This window comes from Nanorana parkeri, unplaced genomic scaffold (genome assembly GCF_000935625.1).
Source record: "Nanorana parkeri isolate BGI_ZX_2015 unplaced genomic scaffold, ASM93562v1 scaffold949, whole genome shotgun sequence".
NCBI lineage: Eukaryota > Metazoa > Chordata > Amphibia > Anura > Dicroglossidae > Nanorana > Nanorana parkeri.
Genome location: NW_017307217.1, coordinates 3,842 through 26,464, shown reverse-complemented (window position 1 = coordinate 26,464; position 22,623 = coordinate 3,842). Strand labels below are relative to the sequence as shown.

At 40.9% G+C, this 22,623-nt stretch overlaps 1 protein-coding gene across 1 annotated transcript in view; it reads left to right on the top strand.

Annotated features, from left to right (window-relative positions):
* The window catches only part of LOC108795226 (reelin-like), a gene marked incomplete at its 3' end in the record, with an annotated part of 220,259 nt that overhangs the window by 195,084 nt on the left and 2,552 nt on the right, over positions 1-22,623 (top strand). The window contains exons 13-18 of the mRNA XM_018566433.1: positions 5,966-6,079; positions 7,056-7,168; positions 8,953-9,161; positions 10,152-10,280; positions 11,325-11,434; positions 22,080-22,146. Coding sequence (XP_018421935.1) covers positions 5,966-6,079; positions 7,056-7,168; positions 8,953-9,161; positions 10,152-10,280; positions 11,325-11,434; positions 22,080-22,146 — 742 coding nt within the window. The remainder of the gene's footprint in view (positions 1-5,965; positions 6,080-7,055; positions 7,169-8,952; positions 9,162-10,151; positions 10,281-11,324; positions 11,435-22,079; positions 22,147-22,623) is intronic.

Genomic DNA, 22,623 nt, shown 5'->3' with positions numbered 1-22,623 from the left:
TTTCTTTTCTTTCACTTTCACCCTTTTCAACAGTGCTAAATGGGGTCCAATGCATAACATATATCTTTCAGTTGACAGTGGCTAGAGAGATCTTCAGTTTATTCTAACTGTTACCTCTGTTTTATCCTGCTGATTCCAGGTAACCAACATGGCATATACACATGTGGCCATCATGCTACAAAATGTTCTCATCGCATAGGACAAAACTGTTTATTAGTCTGATAATTAGTCAATGTATGGATAGTTTAACCCTGGTGATTGTGAGATATTACTTTGTGATAGTAGTGGAGGACACAAACTAGCGTCCTCCCGTCACCTTAACCTCAGTATGCCGCGAGCTACAGCTCGCGGTATACTGAGACACCGCAGCTGAAGCAGATCCCGACAATTATGTCTGGATCCGCCCAGCTGCGTGAGTGACAGCTGGCTCTGCCTATCTAGAGGCAGAGCCAGCTGTACCCGCCCCCTCCCCTGTCCGTTCCGCCAGTCAGCGCTGGAGGATCGGAGCGGCGAGGGGGGAATCCAGCCCCTCCCCTGTCACGGCAGAGAGCCATGACAGGATCGAGAAGTGAGCGAACACTGGTATGTGTTCGCTCACTTCCCAATCTACTGAGCCGACCTGTGACAGTCTGACTGTCACAGGTCGGCTAGAACTATGAGGTGAGTGAAAAGCACTCACCTCATAGTTCTCCTTTTAAAGGGAATGTGTAGTTTGTATGTATTTCTTCAACTGTTACTTTTAGGACTAAAACAAAAAAATTAAGAATGTTTATATGTTGCTTACATAGCTCAATAGTTCAAGCTGAAATTTACACACGAGCCATGACACAACCACTGGTGTGACCCAGTCTCTGAAGACACTTTAATGAGTAGGCTGTGCTGGCTGAGCACCAGTAACTACTTTGTACCTTTGCACCTTTCTGCCACTGCTAACTGCAAGAGACACACGGTTTCATAGCAATTAGTCCTTGCTACTGCCTGCAGTGACCAGTCACCTCTGGCTTTTTGAACATCTCTTGCTTGCAGCTGCCCCAGTGCACCCACTTGTTGCTCTGTGGGATTTAAATATTGTTTTCTCAGCTCTTAAAAAAATGCAATTTTTACATATTAGGGATATTCCCCTTTCCACTTTCACTCACAAGGTTGCACTCTTTGCCACCATCACCTTTGCAAGGCCTGTGTCTGAACTGGTGGCTTTGTCATGTACAGACATTTTTCTGGCCATACCCAAGGACAATGTGGTATTAAGGCCTAGAGCAGAGGAAGGCAAACTCCTGCCCTCCAGCTGTGGTGACAATACAAAACCCAGTATGCATTTGCCACTGGAAGTCATGCCTCTAGCTGTCAGAGTCTAGCACTGCCTAAATTTTTTTGACATCTCAATTTTCTTGGAATTCTGTGTCCCTCAATGAACAAAAACAGAAAACTGTATTTTTCTAGTCACCGTAAGATCCTTCTCTTGGGAGTTCTTTGAGGGACACAGGTCCCACCCTTCTGTGTTTCTGGTCGACTAGGGATGCACCAATACCAATATTTGTTTTGGTACTCGCCAATACCGAATACCGATACTGGAAGTCCCAATAAGAAGAAGCCGGGAACATGCTCCCTCGCAGGGGCGTAACTAGAATCTTGGGGCCCCATAGCAACATTTTGTATGGGGCCCCGTGATTGCTAGTTATGCCACTTGCAGAGCCCACCTGATATACCAAACAGCCCACCTGAGAGTGACCCTGCAGAGCCCACCATAGACTCTCTATAGTGGGCTCTGCAGGGTCTCAGATGAGCTGCACACCTCTTACCTGTCAGCGCTGTCCGCCTCGGTGGTCACCGGGCCACGCCTCCTCTTCTATCGACGGGCCCCGCCTCCTCTTACATCAGTGACCCCACCTGCTCTTAGGTCGCTGGCCAGTTTTGTAAGAGGAGGCAGAGTAGCTCTTAGGCGGGCCCCGCCTCCTCCTTCACTGCGAACGCTGGCCTCTTCTACCATAGCTGCTGGCTGTCACTGACACAGCTCCGCAGCGGCTATGAGGGGAAATGCCGCTGTAGAGCTGTGTCAGTGACAGCCTGCACCCTTACATGCCATAGTGACCCAGGCGGCCCACACGGCATAAGAGGGATGCCCTGGCCGGGCCCCCCTGTGCCCGGGCCCCATAACGGCCGCCTGGATCGCTATGGCGATTGTTACGCCACTGGTCCCTCGTCACCAGGTGATGAGGAAGCATGGAGCCGGCTTTCTGGCCAATCAGGAAGTTGGGGGGTGGGAATTTCTTTTTCGGTACTCGCCAATACCAAATATCGATACCAGAAGTCCAATTAAGGAAGTCAGGTGGCGTGTAATATCTTGCCACCCGGCTTCACGATTAGACAGGAAGCTGTCTCCATGCTCCCATGTCACAAGGTTCTCTGACCAATCAGGAAGCCAGGGGGGAAGCTAATGACTCGCCGACTGGCTTCCTGATTGACCAGGTTCCTGACCAATCAGGAAGCTGGGCGATGAGTCACTACACAGCGCACGGCTTCCTGATTGGCCGGAAAGGCAACTCCATGCTTGCTCATCACCGGGTGATGAGGGAGCATGGAGCCGGCTTTCTGGCCAATTAGGAAGTTGGGGGTGGGTGGGTAATGACTTGCTACCTGGCCTTCTGATTGGCCAGCTTCCCGACCAATCAGAAAGCTGAACGACAAGTAATTACACGCCACCCGGCTTCCTGGTGACGAGGGCGAGGAAGCATGGAGACGGCTTCCCGGCCTATCAGAAAGCCGGTGGGGTAAGTCAATAAACTGGGGGCTTCATGATTGACTGTGAAGCCAGCTCCATGCTCCCTGATTACGGGGGAGCATGGAGCCAGCTTCCCAGCCTATCAGGAAGCCAGGCAGCGTGTAATGACTCGCCGCCTGGCTTCCTGATACCGGAAAATCTGGTATCAGGATAGGCATCGGGAGCAATTGGGTAAGTACGAGTAGTCGCCCAAATACTCGGTACCGGTGCATCACTAGAGTCCATTGAGGGACATAGATACCACCACTCTGTATTTATGATCATGTTCTCAGTACAGCTTTGCTACAAAACAGTCAGTTTTTTTTGTTTGCCAGTGTCCAACATTCCTGTAGGCGTATATGTATAACTCAAAGGTTAAATATTTGCTGTGTCCCTCATTGGACTCTAAGGATTTTATAGTGAGTACAAGAATCCTATTTTATAATAAAAGCACAACTGCAATAATTTGTATTTATATATTTACCTGGCATCCAGCTTTAAAGAAAATACAAAAACATCAAAGAAAGAGTAAATTAACTCCACTACAGAACAAAACTGGTATAAAGTCATAAAGAATTAGACCAATGGAATGTGATGTATTACCCACTACACAGTGGGGTTGATTTACTACAATAAAAGAACACCAGCAGAAAGAATCATTGAAAGTGCATTTATTGTGGGACCACAAGCACATGTAAACATGTGCAGTGATCAGTGACAACAAATCATGATCTGATTGTACACTGATATGCAATGCATACAGTGTGGTTCTAGTATGTTGTGCACATTGATCATCCAAATGACATTGCCTTTGTGCCTACTGTTCCAATAAGGTGCACCACAGAATGTGCACATCAGTTCATATGCTTAAAGAGACCTTGTTGCCAACTTAAAACATTGCAGGTAAAAGTATTTTAAATGCTTACTTGCAGTGTTTTTACTTTACATTGGGGTCTATTCACTCAGCTCCCGTAGGCAGCTGAGTGAATGACCGACCTAAAGCGAGACCTTAACGCTGTTCGGCTATCCACTTTTTTTCCCCCAGACGTATATCAGCTGAAATCAGCCATACATCGGGTGGCTTTGGGTCGGCCGAACATGCTCAGCATGTTCGGCCGACGTGAAGTGCAGAAGGAGTTTGACTCAGCCAATCCAACATCTGGATCGGCTAAGCCGAACCTCCGACAGGCTACTTGCTCCGCACAATAGTTGCTAGCTCAGCAACGATTGTGCGGAGCTAGCAATGACAGCTAGCTCCGCCCAACAGTTTTCTATTGGCCGGCGGTTCTGCTGCCGTCTGACACGGAGCCGTGTCAGAATAGAAAAAAAAAATTTGGCCATAGGAATGCATTGCTAGATTCCTATTGGCTATTTCAATAGCCAATAGCAAACTAGCTATTGTACCCGCCCTCTGCTGCTGTCAATCAGTAGTGGGGACCTGATGGAGAACTGCAGCAGTTCAAAGGCAGTGTTTCTTTCCTGGGCGGCCGGGAGCAGGAGACTCCTGGAGCGCCCGGGAGAGTTAGGCTGTCTGGAGATCAGTGTCCCTGGTCAGCTGGTAACCAGGGACGCTGATCTCTCTGCAAGTGGCTGTCAGAAGCAGGCTGTTGGCCGGCCGCTCGGCCAGCTTTGGCTTTCAGCACGGCTCAGCCGAGCCGAGGCATATGCCTTCGGCTCGACTGAGCCGCTCGGCCAAGTTCTGGAGCTGTACGGGCTACAGCGAATATGCCTTTATAGAGCCTAGCTAAAACATTCAGTCACGTAACAATTTAGCATGTGGTGGGATTTTCACATACTACCTGTTGCAGCTAGAAAGCTACCTTCTCAGAGTTGGCCTCATATTTAAATGTTGATAATTTACTAAAGGATTAGAGAATGTTCACTTAGAAAAGTGAAGCAATGTTCACTTGAATGCCCACTTGTGTGCAGGGAAATTCGGCAAACAGAATTTGATTGGATGATTAACTGCTTGAAGACCAGGTGTTTAGACCCCCTTCCTGGCCAGGCCATTTTTCAGTATTCAGCGCTGCGGTACTTTGACTGACATGAATTTTATACCATTTTTGGGGGACATATAGAGCTTTCTTTTGGTGGTATTTAATCACCACTGCGGTTTTTATTTTTTACTATAATTAGGAAAAATTACTGAAAATTTAGAAATAAAATAGTTTTTTTTACATTAGGTTAGGAAACATTTATTATTACCCAGTTTTTTGGTAAAATATAAAAGTCGGGGTCACGTCGGGTAAATAGACACCAAACATGTCAAGCTTTAAAATTGCGCGCACCTGCGAAATCGCAGAAAACTACCATACCCAAAATTGGCCATAGGCGACGCACCGATCGTTACCCCATACAAGCGATCCGCCGGCTATACAGCCGGCAGATCGCTTGTATGTTAACAGGCATCGCTGCCTGTTTTTAAATATCGGTCCTATCCCGCTCGCACGCGCCCAGCGGCGCGCACAAGGGGGGCGTGTCTGAGCGGACGTCTAAAGACGCACGCTCAGATCTAGAGAGCTCCCGGCCGGCCGTTTTTTTACTACGGCCGGCCCGGAGGTAGTTAAAGTAAACATAAGTTGATTTTGCAAAGTTAGCTCTATCTACTCTTAGTTAATCAAAACCACTGTGTCTTATGTAAGCTGTCAATCTTGCCCTATAGACAAGCCAATCAAATATCTTTCTCCAACTGTCATTTTAAAGAACAGGTTTCATTTGATAAATATGGCTCAATGCTGTGTAAACAATTTGTATTGGTAATATGTTTTTTTTTTCTTTAGACCCTATGTAAAGAATACGCCCTAAAATGTTAGGAGTTAATTCTTAAAAATGCATTCAAGTACATTATCTATTAACAAAAATGCATCTTATTTGTGTATCACTCAGCTATAGATCCTCAAATCATCTCTGAATTGGTGCTGACACTGTCCTTCCTTCTGTAAGGGTGGCTACTTTTGTTCCGCATTGTCTTTGTGTGTGTTGTAAAGTAACCACTGCTCCAAGCTACACAAATAATCAACATTTTTGTTAACAGTTAGGGAAGCTGAATGCATTTTTAAGATTTAATTCCTGAGTTTTTTGTCACTTTAATATCACATGATGGCCTGAATTTGACCTCACTAGGTAAATGTTCAGAAACATTATTCAGTAGATATTTCCTAAATAATCTGTGGTAAGCTTCTGCTGCTTTTTCTGTCCCCTGTGTAGATCACAGGAAGCCAATGTCTACTAGACTTGCTAAACACCTGGAGGAACAACAGGAAAAAGTGTTTCCGAATCTAGAGATAATGGAAACTGTTAGCTCAGCAACAGAACTGTTATGTAGTTCAGTATGCAGTCATACATTTTTGGAATGGTCAAAGTTTATAAGTTTAAGATCTGTTATTCTTGTTTTTTTATTATTGGTGCAGGAAGTTTTGCTTTTTTAAAGGGAAACTATGATGTTTTTTGTTTTATTCTAAAGTTAATACATTGCTAAACCTAACTGTCGCAGTGGAGTTGGGGTGGAGGAGAGAGGGAGGGAAATGCTGTGACCATGAGGTGTGTGATTGGGGAGCGGCGATGTTGGAAGAAGAGGGTTGCTGTGACTAAAGCTGGCCATACACACTCCCATTTAGCATTTGACAATGTTGGGGCCCTTTTTGGCACGGGGCTTTAACTTAACTAAAGAAGCCAATACTCTTTGTGCAAATGTGAAAATACAAAGGGACTGTACATGGATCCAGGAATTAATAGAAAACTAATACAGGTACTTACATATTCAACAAAATGCCTGTATTGCTGTTATATTAAGTACTTTTTTTAAATTACCAAGGCTTTTAATTGTTTGCCAGTAGCATTGCTAATTTACAAAACTCACTTATTACCCACGCCCTCCCGCCCCCAATATACCACACTATTTTCCAATGATAAAACTTTGAATTATAAAACATAAAAGCCCCGCCCCTTTCACAATGCTTCCAAGCCCTTCCTTTGAAAGTAAACAAAAAAAAAACCCAATAAAAATCATTCAAACTTATGTAACCGTTACTTTTTAGGTCTGGTTCAATTTTAGAGGCTAGCAGCATTAAAACCAGAGCAGGTTTGCAAACAGGTGTGATAATGTTAGTGAAATGCTGGCCAATATCACACCCTTAAATTACTAAAGGATCTGATTATGTAACTCCAATACAATAATGAATGAGCAGTATACAGAATAAATCTTGGAAACAAATACATTTTGTTGAGCTACACATCTTTTCGTGCCTTTTGTTATGCTTGGTTATCATATAATTGTTTTCAACATGTTCACGTTTAGGTGGACTCTGCAGCCCAGGAGAATCGCATGAGCACGATGTTCTCCTCTATGCAGAGGTGGATGGCAAGAAGGAACATATTGTTATGGATACACTGGCATTCTCTTCTTACAAGGTAAATCTGAGATCACAGAGATTGGATCCCGTCATCTAAGTCGGGATCCGCTCCGGCTGCGGTGTTTCAGTATAGACGCGAGCTGTAGCTCGCGGTATACTGAGCTTAGGGTAACGGGGGGACGCTAGTTTGTGTCCTCCCGTTACCCTAAGGAGAACTATGGGGAAAAACACTGACCCCATAGTTCTCCTTTAAGTTAACCATTCATAGTAATAAAGACACATATCTAAGCCTGAATGTAAACCTGTGATGAGAGAAATACATGGACTGGCACTGCCTGTCTTCTTCTGAAAATGCTAGTTGGTTGGCGGTAATTCTAACCAATTAGTCAACAGGCATACAGATTAGCAAAGCTGGATAATTTTTAAAAGTCCAGGCAGCCGAGGATTGACTAAAGTCTTAGCAATGCGGTAAGCTGTACTTCCTATAATTATACAATAAAGTGCAAGGAAAATACTGTCTTTCTCTTTACCTTTTACATGATTCAGAGTGAAATCAGCTTCACCTTATTCATTAAGCTAAGTGAACATTCACTTTGCAAAGTTAACAGTCTCTACGAAGGTCAGCATGAATTCCAGAGATTTATCATCTTAAGAAGGAAAATTAAGCAATAACCTTCCGGTTTCTCTGATGACATTCACATTTAATTCATGTATTTCAAAATAAGAAACTACATATATTTTCTTAATGAAGAATTTTTGTGGCCATCAAGTTTAAAAAGTGTGTTTATGTTCTTGTAAAGGGCACTGGCAGCTAAAAAAAGTCTCTTCATTCTGATACATACTTTGTTTGCGTATGAGCCTATATGCCTTTCGGGATGTAAAACTCTCTTCAATGTAGGATGAATTCCCAGAGTAACAGAGAGCTCAAGTTTGGAAAACTTTATGACACAGTGATTTATATTCATTATATGAACATTGCATACATTCTGAATATGATTAACACTTGCTCCAAAATTAAAGTTAAAAAAAGCAGTTTAATGTGGTTCGATCTGAGCACAGTTTCTGGCTTATTCAATTAGGCATTGGAGAAAACAGTGTTGTAAAGTTTACCAAACTTGAGTTTTCTATAATTTTGTGAAAATATCCTATCAAATGTTAAAAGACATGTTAACCCATATGCAAACAGTAAGGTAGATGATGAGTATTTATTGATTAAGCTTGTTTGTGAATGCTAATATCTGAGTACAAGTTGGGTGTTCCTTTCCTTTTCCATCATGTCTACTATTTAAAAGATTAAATGTCCCTTTTTCTAGTTCGACTAATAGAACATTCTGTCAAATTTGCCAGCTCACAGTTGCTGTTTTAACTAATTAAAGCAAATGTTTCCAGTTTTTTCGGTAATGATTCTGTAAGCAATTATAGATCATTATTGAACTGTAAAAATTCTCAAAATAGCACATCTTGGCTGAGCATTGCGGTTTATTGAAGTGATTTTTTTAAAACTCTAGGTTGTTGCCTAGACATTTGACATAACAGGTTAAAAATAGACACCATCATTTTAAAACTATGTTTTGTTCATAGCTTTAAAAAATATTTATTCCAAATTCAGTAACGTACTGCATTAAAATGTTAATAAATGGCTTTAACTTTGTGCGGTGAATCATTTTTGCTTTAAAACTGCTGAAGTTGTGAAAGGCTAGACTTGATAGACACCAGCCTTTTTTTTATGCATATTGTCACATGACAATTTTTAGAAATGTTTGGATTTTTCTTACTGCAAGCATTAGATGAAATGCTGGGATGCTATTTGACCATTATAGTTAAGTTTCTTTTATATTTAAGGTTCCATCACTGGTTTCTACTGTCATAAGCCCAGATCTGCAGACTCCAGCTACCAAATTTTGTCTCAAGCAAAACAGTCACCGAGGGTACAACGTAAATGTGTGGGCTGTAGATTTTTTCCATGTGCTGGCAGTTCTACCATCCACTGAATCCCACATGATACAGTTCTCTATTAATTTGGGATGCGGATCTCATCAGCCAGGAAACAGGTACAGAAAAATATGATGCCAGAGTGACAGAAAATTCTCTAATGCATTCACTATACCATATGAACCAGCACTATCAATGGATAGTTGCTGTAGATCAGCTGACATCTCTGCTATTTATAGAAGGAATGTAAAGGTGTCCTGCTAATTAATCCTGCTGATATCTCTTGCCTGATGCCCTTTACACATCACAGGAACTCCCATGGTGGGCAGAAGGGCTTTCCTGTCAGGAATACAAGGCATAAAAGGGCACACATTACACAGTGTCTCTGTATACTGCATGAATGATAAGGGACTCTTCAATGAAATGCAAACCATTCATTCATATCTGCCTGCTGTGAAATATTTTGATGGTACTAGGAGTATAGTTTTTGATGTGTTTCATATGATAATTATATATTTATTTAGAATACAACCATAGCTGCAAGACAAAAACATGTGGTAATTTGTATGGTTACTTTTCAAAATCGCGACTGCTTCAGATACTCTTTTATCCAAGAGAATAAACAGGACATCATTTGCTGACAGGGCTGAGACCTTTAACATATACTTTAGTGCCTGTGGCAGAGAAGCAATCAATAGTGCCAAAATGTCAAAATGAGGTTAAACCAGTTTTATGATTATCTATTACATTAATATATTGAGGATGAATTATTAAAGGAGAACTATGAGGTGTATAATGAGCCTAGGGTGACGTGAGGACGCTAGTTTGTGTCCTCCCTTTACCCTAAAGAGAACTATGGGGAAAAGCCTTAACCCCATAGTTCTCCTTTCAAAAAGTTGAGACTGTTCACACAACAAATCTTGTAAAGATTCCCTTCAGTTATCCAATCATGTGAAAGGAAATTCACTGTTACCTCCCTGTTTCATCCTCATTTGATTGGATAATTATAGTAAATATTTACATAATTTGTGTGAAATTTCTCAATCAGCATCAGTATTTCTATATTTTCTATCAATACATTATTAATGGAGCTTTATATTTACTGCTAGTGTGAGCTTGGAATTTTCAACTAATCATGGCCGGTCTTGGTCATTACTACATTCTGAATGTCTGCCAGAGCTTTGTGCTGGACCCCATCTTCCCCACAGCACTGTCTACTCATCAGACAACTATAGCGGGTATGGTATTTCCTGTAATCTTTTTATATGTTTGTCTGTCTGTGTTAAGTGACTCGGTCAACCTTACCATTCTTAGCTGCACTTTTCTTTCCATAATAATCTGTAATTATGAATAGAATTGTTATCATATTGGGAAGAGATCACTGTGAAATTAGAGAAAACATGTGCTGGTGTCTAGAGAAAACTGCACTACAAAAGATTTGTTAGCCATGTTTTAAACATTTATAAAATATAAACAAAATAACCAAGCAGGGAAGTACCATTTCTACTGTTTTAATATTATCTTCAGTTTGTTATGTTTATGCATTGAACATTTTTATTGAATCCTGGGTTTAGTCCCCCCTACATTGGTGGTCAGTGGTAAAGTGTCCTCTAGGTTGGTGGTCAGTGGTGTAATGCCCCCTTATGTTAGTGGTAAGTGGTAAACTTCCAGCACTCATCACAGCTTCATGCCAAACTCTTAAGCACTATTCCAGTATAAACACTACACTGCTAGATGTGATGCAATGAATCAACTGTGCAGCGCTGGTATCTATTAACCAACCAAAATAAATCCTTAATATCCAAGGTGGTAAAGCTCCCCCTTTTAGTCAGTGGTGTAGTGCCCCCTAAAATTGTTGGTCATTAGTGTAGTGGCCCTTTTCATTAGTGGCTAGTAGCTTAGCACTGCCTCACATTGGTGGCCAGTTTAATGCCCCCTTACATTAAGTAGAAGTAGGTATAAAGTAGAAGTTTTACTTCTACTTTATACCTAAAATTTCTGCTCCATTTAGGTAAAACTTCTACTCCATTATTGCCAGGCTTTAGATAAAGGTGGGGAGTTTAGTACACAGCTAGAAATTAATAGCAAAAGCCTGCTGCAAAACTAGTGTGTCTTATGGTTGGGGAGGACAACTGCAGACAGTAGATTCTAAGTCAGCTAAATATCACAAAGACAGATTCTATTTATATATGTGTGTTTCACATTAAAATGTATTTATTTCTAAAGTGCTTAATATTTATAATCTTCTGTTAACACTTATATCAATATTTTTTTTTATCCAGGTGGAATAGAATTACTATTCCTCTTCCAAATGCAGCACTGACGAGAGACACAAGAGTTCGCTGGACACAGAATGGGCCAATTACAGGGAACATGTGGGCACTTGATAACAGTTAGTATTTAAACCTAAAATATTTAAACTTGTCAACCTTCCAGAGGAGAGAACATTCCCATTACTTAAAATGATTACAAATAATGTAATTGTTGTAATAGCTTTTCTTTTAACTGTATTTACACGTGTTACGTAACTGCTCATGTTCCTTTAAGCAGTGGCATATACTACATTGTTAAAGTGTAACTGTGGGAAAAAAAAATTACATATAGGATACAGTCTAATAATAACATTAATGTAGCAATCTTTGTCCCCCCTGTAGCATAGTTTTATTACCTGTTGAATCTACCAGTAAAACCCTAATTTTATTTATTTCCTGTAACAGACCAAGCTGTACAGCAAAACTGCAGCTACAGGGTTGTGAAAAACCATCATACATTGAAGGGAGTGCATACAACAGATTTTATTCATGTGGCTTAAACCTTTTTTCCAAAAGAAAGAAAATGTTGCTTCAAATGCTGTGTTAAAGCTAATGGCAGACTGCACCTGTAATATAAAACATTTTTTTCCAGTTACACTATGAAGGTTAATTCCAGTTGTTTAATTTGCCTAATGATTTGTAAATTGATAGTGATGTTTACTGTTATTCTTTCCCACCTATCCACTTACAGAGCATGTACTACCACTGCCCAATTCAGCTTTCAGTTGGTGTGTACCATCACTAAAAAAAATATTTAATTAAGGAATCCAGAAGTAAATGAAATGTGTTCATATATTTGGATGGGATATGACTTGTAGCATGGATGACCCTTGCTCCCGAAATACAGAATGTAATGTACATGCACATTTCTGGATATATAAGAAAGCAGGTTCATGCAGATTGTGTGCACTACAATGTGATAATGGGCTGACCCACACATGTTTACATTGAATCACATACTAAAAAATAAGTTAATGCTAGCTGTGTGCATGTGTTAATATATGCCTACAGTGTAGAGGCGTAGAGGGTGTTACATAGAGATTGTATAAAAGGCCTTAAATATAGACTGTGTAAAGCATGCAAGAGTCACTCTTAAGCTTGCTTTATTCTGTTTCTGTAAATGAAGATGGAAGGGGAGGAATGCTGCCACAGGAAATAACTAGAAGAAGGCACATTATATATATGCCACCTTTCTATTATTCCAAATTATTTTACAGATGCCCTATCCAGTGCCTGGAGGCCTACTATGCATACTGTTTAAATGGTTTTGTGACTTTTTTTGTTCTGATCCAACTATAGGTTATGTATCAGAGATCATCCTTATCAGCAATTTCCAGTTGTAATTTGCTTGTACATAAAGAAGAACTCCAGCCAAAGCCCTTTTTAATGTGTTTCTTTAGCTTTAGAGTGGGGAAATGCTAGATCCTCTGTCAGGTTTTTATTTTAATCTTTTTCACTGTAAGAAAGATTTTCTGTCTTGGCAACATTCCCCCTCAAGGGACCACTGGGGCATTGCTGTTAGACAAAGTTTCTGTCTCTACTCCCTGAAGTATATTCTCCATATATGCCTTTTATAGATTCCACTATGGCCTAGTGATAGTTTCACTGGCTCCGTAGTGAATTATATGTAAGGGTATGTGAAGATTGCACTTCAATAAGTGGGTTTAGGATGTTCAGCTTATACTAATGCCTTTGGGTCATAGCTGCAGGAAGTGAGGGGAAATCTTCCCAGTGGGGATAAAGACCGCAATAAAAAAAACTAAGGCTCAAATACTTCTCCTCTCTAAAAAAGATTCTTCTTTAAGCCTGAACTGTGTACATCACTTCCATAAACTGAAATTTTCCTATGGAATCATACCTTTGGTCCCAATTTCTTGGTTAGGAAGTATTTAAAATAATTAATATTTTGGGAGGGAACTGGGCAGATTGGAATAGGGCTGACATTTGATTTGATTTGTTTGAATAATAGTTTACACAGATCTGTATCAACATAAGGCAAAGTAACGGTTTGTCTGTGGCTGCTTTGTGCTATCTTATTGCCAGCTGAGATGCTGACTGTGGAGGCGGAGTGTGAATTCAATAAATACACTGGCTTCTTTGATAAACACACAGACTTGTAACTCTTTACAGTTTATTAATTTGTTATTTGTATATTTTGCTTTATTATTCAAGAAAGTATAATTTCTCAATCTGCAATAAGTATTTTATTTGCTAACAAGATCAAAATCTGACCATCCCCAGCATTAACAAGCTCCTTCATAATCCATAATGCTAACATATTTAATCATTAGTGCAGAACAAAACATGGTAATCCAAGAATTACCAAAATACAGTAACACATGACAACAAATCAGACTGCTTTGTTATCTTCATTTAAGTACAGTAAACTGACATGGGATTGGTTTCTATGGATTTGAATGCTTTATGCATAGTCGCCGCATATAATTCTTATTAAATCTACACTGCAGCCACAATTAAAAAGGAAGCTTTAAAAGGCATATGATGCCTGTAGACTACATGTGCCAAGCTTATCTTTCATCCAGGCAGTGGCGTAGCATGGGGGGGCACCTTCCCCCTGGGCACCGCCAAGAAGGGGGTACGGCTGGGCCGAATTTCCCAGGGAGCAGAGGGGCGGCAGGTATTATCGCCTGCGACGTGAAGTTCCTGGGTGTCGGGCGACAAGGCCCCCCGGAACACAAAGTTTCCGGGCATCCCCCGTCCTCTCACTGGCTACCTCTCTTGCATTCACAGCCTTCCCCTGTCACCCGGTCACAGGAGTTCCAGCACAGTGCTGAGCTAGAACTCCTGTACTGGAAGCTGTCACCTCTGAATGCTATCAGACAGGGGCTTATATAGATACATATTACATATATTAGATACAGAACAGAAGCAATTAGTAGTATTAGAGAGGAAATACTATTTTACGTAACTGCATTAGGTGGCCCAGCTAGCAGCATGATAAGGATATAAACCAGATATATTGTGGTTAAAGGGTTAAAGTGCAACTTGTTGTGGATATATTGTTTACTGGCCCTGTGATCACACAGGAAAATGAGTAGAATCTTACCAATGGGGATGCGGAAAGCAATAAAACTTGAAGGTGGAGATACCAGCCGCAGCCTGCCTAGTATTAGTAATATGGAACTTAAAGATCTGTGGTAGCGCTAGACCAGTAGGAGCAGGAATCACTTTTGATGTGAGTTTGACAGTGTGTGTGTGAAGTCTAAGGACATGGCTATGGTCCAAGGCTGTCATGATGGGGGGGATCGCTTACAGAAGATCAACACACATCTACTATTAGTAATAATAATGGTGATAGACCATGTTGTGAGATTGGCATCAGAGCACCTCCTTTTGTTTCTTAAAATGGTTTGATCCTTTTCTTCCTCTTTATAAAAAGTGTGTTGGTGCAGGTGCTTGCTAAATGTGCAGTCAGGTGACTTCATGGTTACAAGCTGGTTGACACTTAATCAAGGGCTTTATTGTTTCTTTTATTCTGTCATTGGAGGCTGATTAAACAGTTCTCTTCTGCTTTCACTATGCTCCACATACCTAGCAAGACTCCTTTGCCAGGAGCTGGATTCTTGAATAAAATGTAGCCATGCAAAATGGGATTCTCAGCTCTGCCTGCAGCAGCATCTATTACGTCCTTAGCTAACTCTCTGTATGTATTGGAGTGCATGAAAGACTTTGGGTTAATGTAAAGTAATGCATGCGCTGTAGTATACTTAAAGGAGAACTATGAGGTGAGTGCTTTTCACTCACCTCATAGTTCTAGCCGACCTGTGACAATGAAACTGTCACAGGTTGGCTCAGTAGATCGGGAAGTAAGCGAACTCATACCAGCGTTCGCTCACTTCTCGATCCTGTCACGGCTCTCTGCCGTGACAGGGGAGGGACTGGATTTCCCCTCCCCGTTCCGATCCTCCAGCGCTGACTGGCGGAACGGACAGGGAGGGGGCGGGTACAGCTGGCTCTGCCTCTAGATAGGGAGAGCCAGCTGTCACTCACGCAGCTGGGCGGATCCAGACATAATTGTCTGGATCCGCATCAGCTGCGGCGTCTCAGTATAACACGAGCTGTAGCTTGCGGTATACTGCAGCGTCTCAGTATACCGCGAGCTGTAGCTTGCGGTATACTGAGCTTAGGGTGATGGGAGGACGCTAGTTTGTGTCCTCCCGTTACCCTAAGGAGAACTATGGGGAAAAGCCCTAGCCCCATAGTTCTCCTTTAAAGAGATTTAATTATGGCAGTGCTTTTAGCAAACATTTGGCCTAATGGATTTAAAAAAAAAAAATTAAAAAAAATTAGAACCATGGAATAAAAGGTAGTGCCTACCCCTCCTCCCAACAAGGTGCATCCTTAGGATCTATAGCCCCATCACTATAAATAGGTAGGCTGACTGGAGGTATGTCTTACATTAGCGAGCTGAGTACTAATAAAGCATATTTACATAGTGGCACTTTTATAATTGTTATCCTCTGAGGCTTTGAGGTAATCGTATTATATTAACAATTGTTAAAGCGAATTACTTATTTTGTTTATATGATAATAAAGATGAAGCGACTGCCAAAATTAAGTCTACATAGATAATATAGAGGTGAGAGTTTCAGTAACAGAAAATGTGGCAAAGCTAATGCCAAGTTTACATTTTTTTTTTTTTTACCTTAACCACTTAAAGACCAGGGTGGTAAACCCCCTTCCTGGCCATGCCAAGAGTACCCTAAATTTTTTGGGGGAAATTTTTCTGTTGGGTAAAATATAAAAGACGTATTGAAGTGACATTTCAGGACCGAACAGCTGTTCCAGGGCAGATCGGTTCTCCTGCGCATACGATTTGTGATGCTGATCTGCTGAGAAAGCGTTGGAATGCTTGACCTATTGGCGGTCACACATGCCACCGCCAAAAAACTGGGCGGGATTACATTGAAATGTGTGACAACGTCACTGGTCACACATTGTAACGTAGTCACAAACTTTGATAGAACACTGACATCAGGGGAGTACAGCTGGTACCCATGTGAGGGGTCTGGGCAGCCTGGGGGGCCTCTTACATGAGTATCAGCTCTACCAGGGGCGGCATGGCAGAGGGGTGGAGGAGGCCATGCCCCAGCAGCAGCAGGTAAGAGGAGTTGGGAGGAGGTACAGGGAAAGGGACCCCGGCGACCAGCCCACCTGAGGCCCTGCAGAGCCCACCATAGAGAGTCTCAGATGGGCTGTGCAGGATCTACGGTGTGCTCTGCAGGGTCACTCTCAGGTGGGCTCTGTGGGGTCTCAGGTAAGCCCAGAGTCCAGTGCGTTACTAAGCCCAGAGTCCAGTGCGTTACTAAGCCCAGACTCCAGTGCGTTACTAAGCCCAGAGTCCAGTGCGTTACTAAGCCCAGAGTCCAGTGCATTACTAAGCCCAGAGTCCAGTGCATTACTAAGCCCACATATACCTATATACATGCTATACATAGCATAAAGGTAAAAAACTATATATGCAGTGTTATCTTCATGGTAGATGTCAAAAGGGTTTTGTGGCGCCCAGTGTTTTCTTTTCTGTGGGAAACGGGTCCAAATGGCTCTTTGAGTGTTTAAGGTTGCTGACCCCTGCCCTATACCCACAGTTGATCCAGAGGAAGACAAAAAAACCTCATGAAGCATGGTTCAATTTGCTTCCATAGGATAGAAAAAAAAATCCTTCTTAAACCCTGAAGGCAAAAGGATATTCAGTGGATCGGCAATCTCTGGTGTCATTACTTATAAATATTAATATCCAGTTATTTTCTGTGAATTTAGGAATACATCCAGCTTTCCTAAATTCACAGAGCCTATTCCATATTTTCACAGCTCCTAAGCTGGCCATACACTGTTAGAATTTCATCCGATTCACAGGAATTGTTTGAAATTCTAACAGTTGGTTACTTAGGGCCGATTTACACCAGCAGCTGCACTACAATGCTTTTTTTTGTTAGAATGTTATTAAAATGTCACAAGGGATATTTCATTAAGTTCTACAGTTATGGCCAAAAATATTGGCTGCCCTGCATTTCTGTCAGATAATGCACCACTTTGCGCAGAATATTGCTGCAATTACAAATGTTTAGGCATTCTCATGTTCATTTCTTTTGTTTGTATTAGTATGACACAAAAAAGTGGAGAAAAAAAAGCCAATCTGACAGACAGACAATGTTTGGCCATGACTGTATGGGCACAGTGAGGTGTATGATGCTGCTGCACTGAAAAAAAGTACAGTACTGCATGCAGTACTTTTTTCAGCGCACACCATTGCATCATGGTGGTGTGAACTAAGTCCATTTGAAACAAGGCAAATTGCCTTAACTAACATTGGGGCTGCGCTGGAAACAATGTCCAGCAAGCCGCAGCACAATGATTCCAGCCTAAATCTACTTTTGTTGAAGGTGCTGGGCTAAAAATCCACACTGCTTAGCATGGATGGAGGAATTCAATCGATTTCTTTGTTCAGCCTGCGGGCTGAACAAAAAAAAAAAAATCTATGAGTGTATGGCCATCTCTACTGTGAAGAAGCTTTTCTGTATGTGGAGGTTAAACCTCTTTTCCTCCAGATGCAAAGGGTGCCCCTTTGGCCTTTGCAATGACCTTAAACTGAATACCTCTGCACTAAGTTCACTATATGGACCATTTGTGTTTTATACATGATCATATCCTCCCTAAATCGCCTCTTCTCGAAGGAGAATAAATACAGTTCAGTTAATCTTTCATAGAATTGTTAGATCTACTCATCTGTCACAGTCATTTGAAAGACGAGTGAGGATACTCATCCCTATCTAATTAGTATTGTGTCATCAACACAATCATGTCTGCAACTTGTTGGAAAACCTCCAACGGGAGAGAGTACTGCTTGTTCCCTTTATGGCTTTTCAACTTTTTAGCCTTACTAGTTATGGTTCACTGAAAACAATACTGAAAAGTAGGAAAGGATTCAAGCTGCTCCAGTCTGTAAAGTCCATGTGGCGGGGAGGTAATAAACAATCATATTTTATTGATTTATTTTCACTGGGAACAGTCATGGCTACCCAAAGACAGGAATCAATAAGACGCAAACAAAAATAAGGCACAATCAAAGCAAATTAACAGCTTAAATGCTAGTAGCCTTGTAGTACATGGAAAAATACTGTAAAGAATTCAGAAGCATACAATTTGCTGTCCTACATTAATCAATATAGGTGTCTGGATGAATTTGCAGAATTACAGAGCTATCGTTGATAACATTATTTTATCATCCAGCATGACTATTTTTAAAATGTTATTTATCATGACATGATCACAGTAGAGTTGCATCATACTGTGTGTAGACATTGGATGCTACATCTGATTACCATGACTTGACCAATGATGGGATCATAATGCAGTTCTTTTATGTACAATGCAGACATAGGACGCTACATCATTTCTGCATGACATAATCATAATACAGTTGTATAATGCACTATACAGACACAAGACACTGCATCTGTCTGTTATGACAAGTTCCTTTATGATCTATAGACATTGGATGCTACTTCTACTCATCATGAGGTGACATGGTAATGTTCAGTTGTACATTTTATTCACGTATATAAAGCACAATAATAAAAGAACTCTTTCTTCATGTAGAAAAAAAATGCCAATAGTTGAAAGCAATATTCTCTAACGTTAGAACGACTAAACAAACTAGTATTATACTTCTCCTTGGGGGACCATTAAAACTGAAGTTTGGGCAAACAGCTATGTACACAGTTGAAATGTATATACAGTACTGTGCAAATGTTTTAGGCAGGTGTGATAAAATGATGTAAAGTAAGAATGCTTTCAGAAATAAAAGTGTTAATAGTTTATTTTTTATCATATAACAAAATAGAAAGTAAATGAACAGAAGAGAAATCCAAATCAATATTTGGTGTGACCACCCATTGCCTTCAAAACAGCATCAATTCTTCTAGGTACACTTGCACACAGTTTTTGAAGGAACTCGGCAGGTAGGTTGTTTCAAATATCTTGCAGAACTAAGCACAGATCTTCTGTGGATGTGGGCTGCCTCAAATCCTTCTGTCTCTTCATGTTATCCCAGAAAGACTCGATGCTGAGATCAGGGCTCTGTGGGGCCAAACCATCACTTCCTGGACTCCTTGTTATCCTTTATGTTTAGTTCTTAAGGACATTGGCTGTATGTTTGGGGTCGTTGTCCTGCTGCAGAATAAAATTAGGGCCAATCACACGCCTCCTTGATGGCATGGCATGATGGATAAGTATCTGCTTGTATTTCTCAGCATTAAGGACACCATTAATCCTGACTAGAGATGTAAAGTTTCCGGAAATTTTAAAGCCATGAGAAAAAAAAAAATTTCCCTGTTTTTTTTTCCAGAAAAAAATTGAAATTTTCTGAAAAATTTAAATAAATTCAGTGTGGAGTATTTTTACAAATTGAAAGTAATTTGTTACACTAGGAACGTGAAATGCAGTGTATATAAAAGTATTATGCATGAAATTAAAGTACAGCTTATTCAGTAAATAAACTAAACTTGCTTTTTACATTTTTTTACTCCTTACTTGAAGATGCTGCTGGTGAAGAAGCACTTAGTATTGATCCAGAAGCAGCAGAAAGACTTTCTGGAATGAGAACTCTTGAGAGAAAAGCTACTTCCACTTTCATTATGGTTCTCCACATTTAATTCCATAAAGTATTTTTAATGTCTTTAGGGCACATGTGGCATGCAAGGATGTGTTTTGTCATCCTTGTAGCATTTGGAAAAGAATAGTTCTCACAATATTTGCAAATTGCAGCTTTGCTCTCAGCAGAAGTTGCACTGTGGAAATGTTTCCAAAATCTAGGGGGGTGATTTACTAACCTAAACACACGCACCAGGTGCGTGTGATTTTCACACAGCAAAACGTATTTATCAACCAAAAAGTCTCTAAAAGCATATTTCCACTAATGCCATATGGAAAAATCATGCACATGATGCATATATAATGCTGCTTCACAGTTTAGACAAAAATGGTTAGCTCATGCATTTACATTCCTGCATTAATCAACGCAAGCAACACAATGTAGAGCTAATTTACACAACATCACCTTGCAATTCATGCTTGGCTTTGCATAACACACCTGCTGGGTGTGTACACACTACAAAGGTGTTTAGATTCCACCCATAGATCATGCTGGGAAGGAACACACTACAGAGGTGTATACATGTTCGTGGTGTGTTTATAAGGTTAGTAAATCAACCCCTAGATGTTGGTCTCACCATTTTACTGAGAGGAGGAAAAAAAACAATTTACTGAGCAGACTATAGGTAAACATTATACTGTGATGGTGCAGAACATTATTAGGAATCATTTAAAAGTTATAAAGATAAACTGTCAGACAAATGTACCCTCTTACCTGTCAATTAAGGCCTGAGAGGACAGAAACTATAATCTACTATCATGTCAACAGTCACCCAACTGTAGGAAGTATAAGATAGAGCCCGCAAGCTAACTAAATTGGAGTCTTTCCTCTGCAGTGCCCCTAGTGGCAGAAATGCAGCCGCCGGTACATTTAGGAGAACTGTGGCTGCAGCGGCCTGTGTCCCTTCAAATCCGCGCTGCTCTCCCCGCCTGTGTTGGCGGAGGCACGGGGACACATACCGCTGCATTGCACCGCTGCCCCCCGTACCTCCGCTGCTGTCCCGGCCTCCTCTTTCCCCACCCACTGCCTGCTGTCAATCAGCATGGGAGGACCTGATAGAGAACTTTCTCCTTCAGGCCCCCTCCTCTGCTGATTGACAGCAGGCAGTGGGCAGATGCAATAACCAGCCTGCTATTGGCTATTGCAATTTGAAATATCCAATAGCAGGCTGGCTATTGCTCAGAGCATTAAAATAAAAAAATATACCTGTTCCGACTTACATACAAATTCAACTTAAGTACAAACCTACAGTCCCTATCTTATATGTAACCCGTGGACTGCCTGTACTTGAATTGTATTCCAGGATTTGCTTGTCTTCAGCTGAGAGAATAATGCAATAGTGCAATAATTGAAGACTTTTCATAAAGTCTCAGAAATCTTTTATTAAGGTCTTCATGTTATGTAGTTTGAATACCATGTCAAAGATATATTGTATGTAAAAGAACATATTCCACACTTCTTTTTTTTTAATTCAATTTTTCCAGAAAAAAACCAAAAACAGGTTTTGAAAAAGACAGAAAAAAAACATTTTTTTTCGCGTTTTTCAGGGTTTTTGTTCCAGCCCTTCCCATCTCTAATCCTGACCAAATCTCCAATTCCATTGTTAGAAATTCAGCCCCAGACTTGCAAGATACCTCCACCACTGTGACCACCTAATCTGCTGTTGAGTGTGTGCCTCAGACCCGGAGGGACCCGCAGCTGGAGGCTCTTGCAGACATGCAAACTTGCAAAATCTGGCTAGTTTGTTTACTTGTTTGCCAAACTGTGAACATGCTGAATTCAGGTCAAACTCATGTTTACACAAACCCAGAGCTCATGTCTACTCTTAAGGTACCAAATAATTCTTATCTTCAATGCTGTGATAAGCAGACACAATTTATTGGTCATATGTAAGAGTGCTTGTGTGAATCTACTAGATAATGTGGACTGTTATAGCTCAATACAATTATCATGTCCTGGATCTTTTAATATGAGCTTCTCAGTTGCAATAAGAGTATCCATTTCACCCTCTCCACAAATCAACCGACATCTAAATTTTTTCTCTCTTACAGTTTATATTGGCCCATCCTGCCTGAAATTCTGCTCTGGTCGAGGACAATGCACTAGAACTGGCTGCAAGTGAGTGACACATATATCTTGCATGTACCACAGCTGGAGCTGTAGAAGTTATTACTGCAGTGAATGTCAGGCCTCCCATATGTCACTTTATCTGGGCTGATGAGATTCCTTTCTATTGATTTTTTTTACTCTTCTTTATTGTCTAATCATTCTTGTCATTGCCTATGTTTCAATCACACCCAAGATACGGAGACCTTTATTGGAGACCTACAGTATATTTATTATGATATGTACGGATAATTTTGTTTGAGGGCTATGTTGTAAATGTGGCTTAACTTGCAACTTGCATGCAGTGTTGGGGGTCAGTGCCATCCAGGCTTCTATCGAACAATATTTTCTTACAATAGCATTGGTTGTGCCCACTATTATGCATTATTAATTTTACATTTTGAGACTCATGTTCCATTTGAGTGTATAATACAGTGTGTATGTATGTATGTGTGTGTGTGTATGTATATATATATGTATATATATATA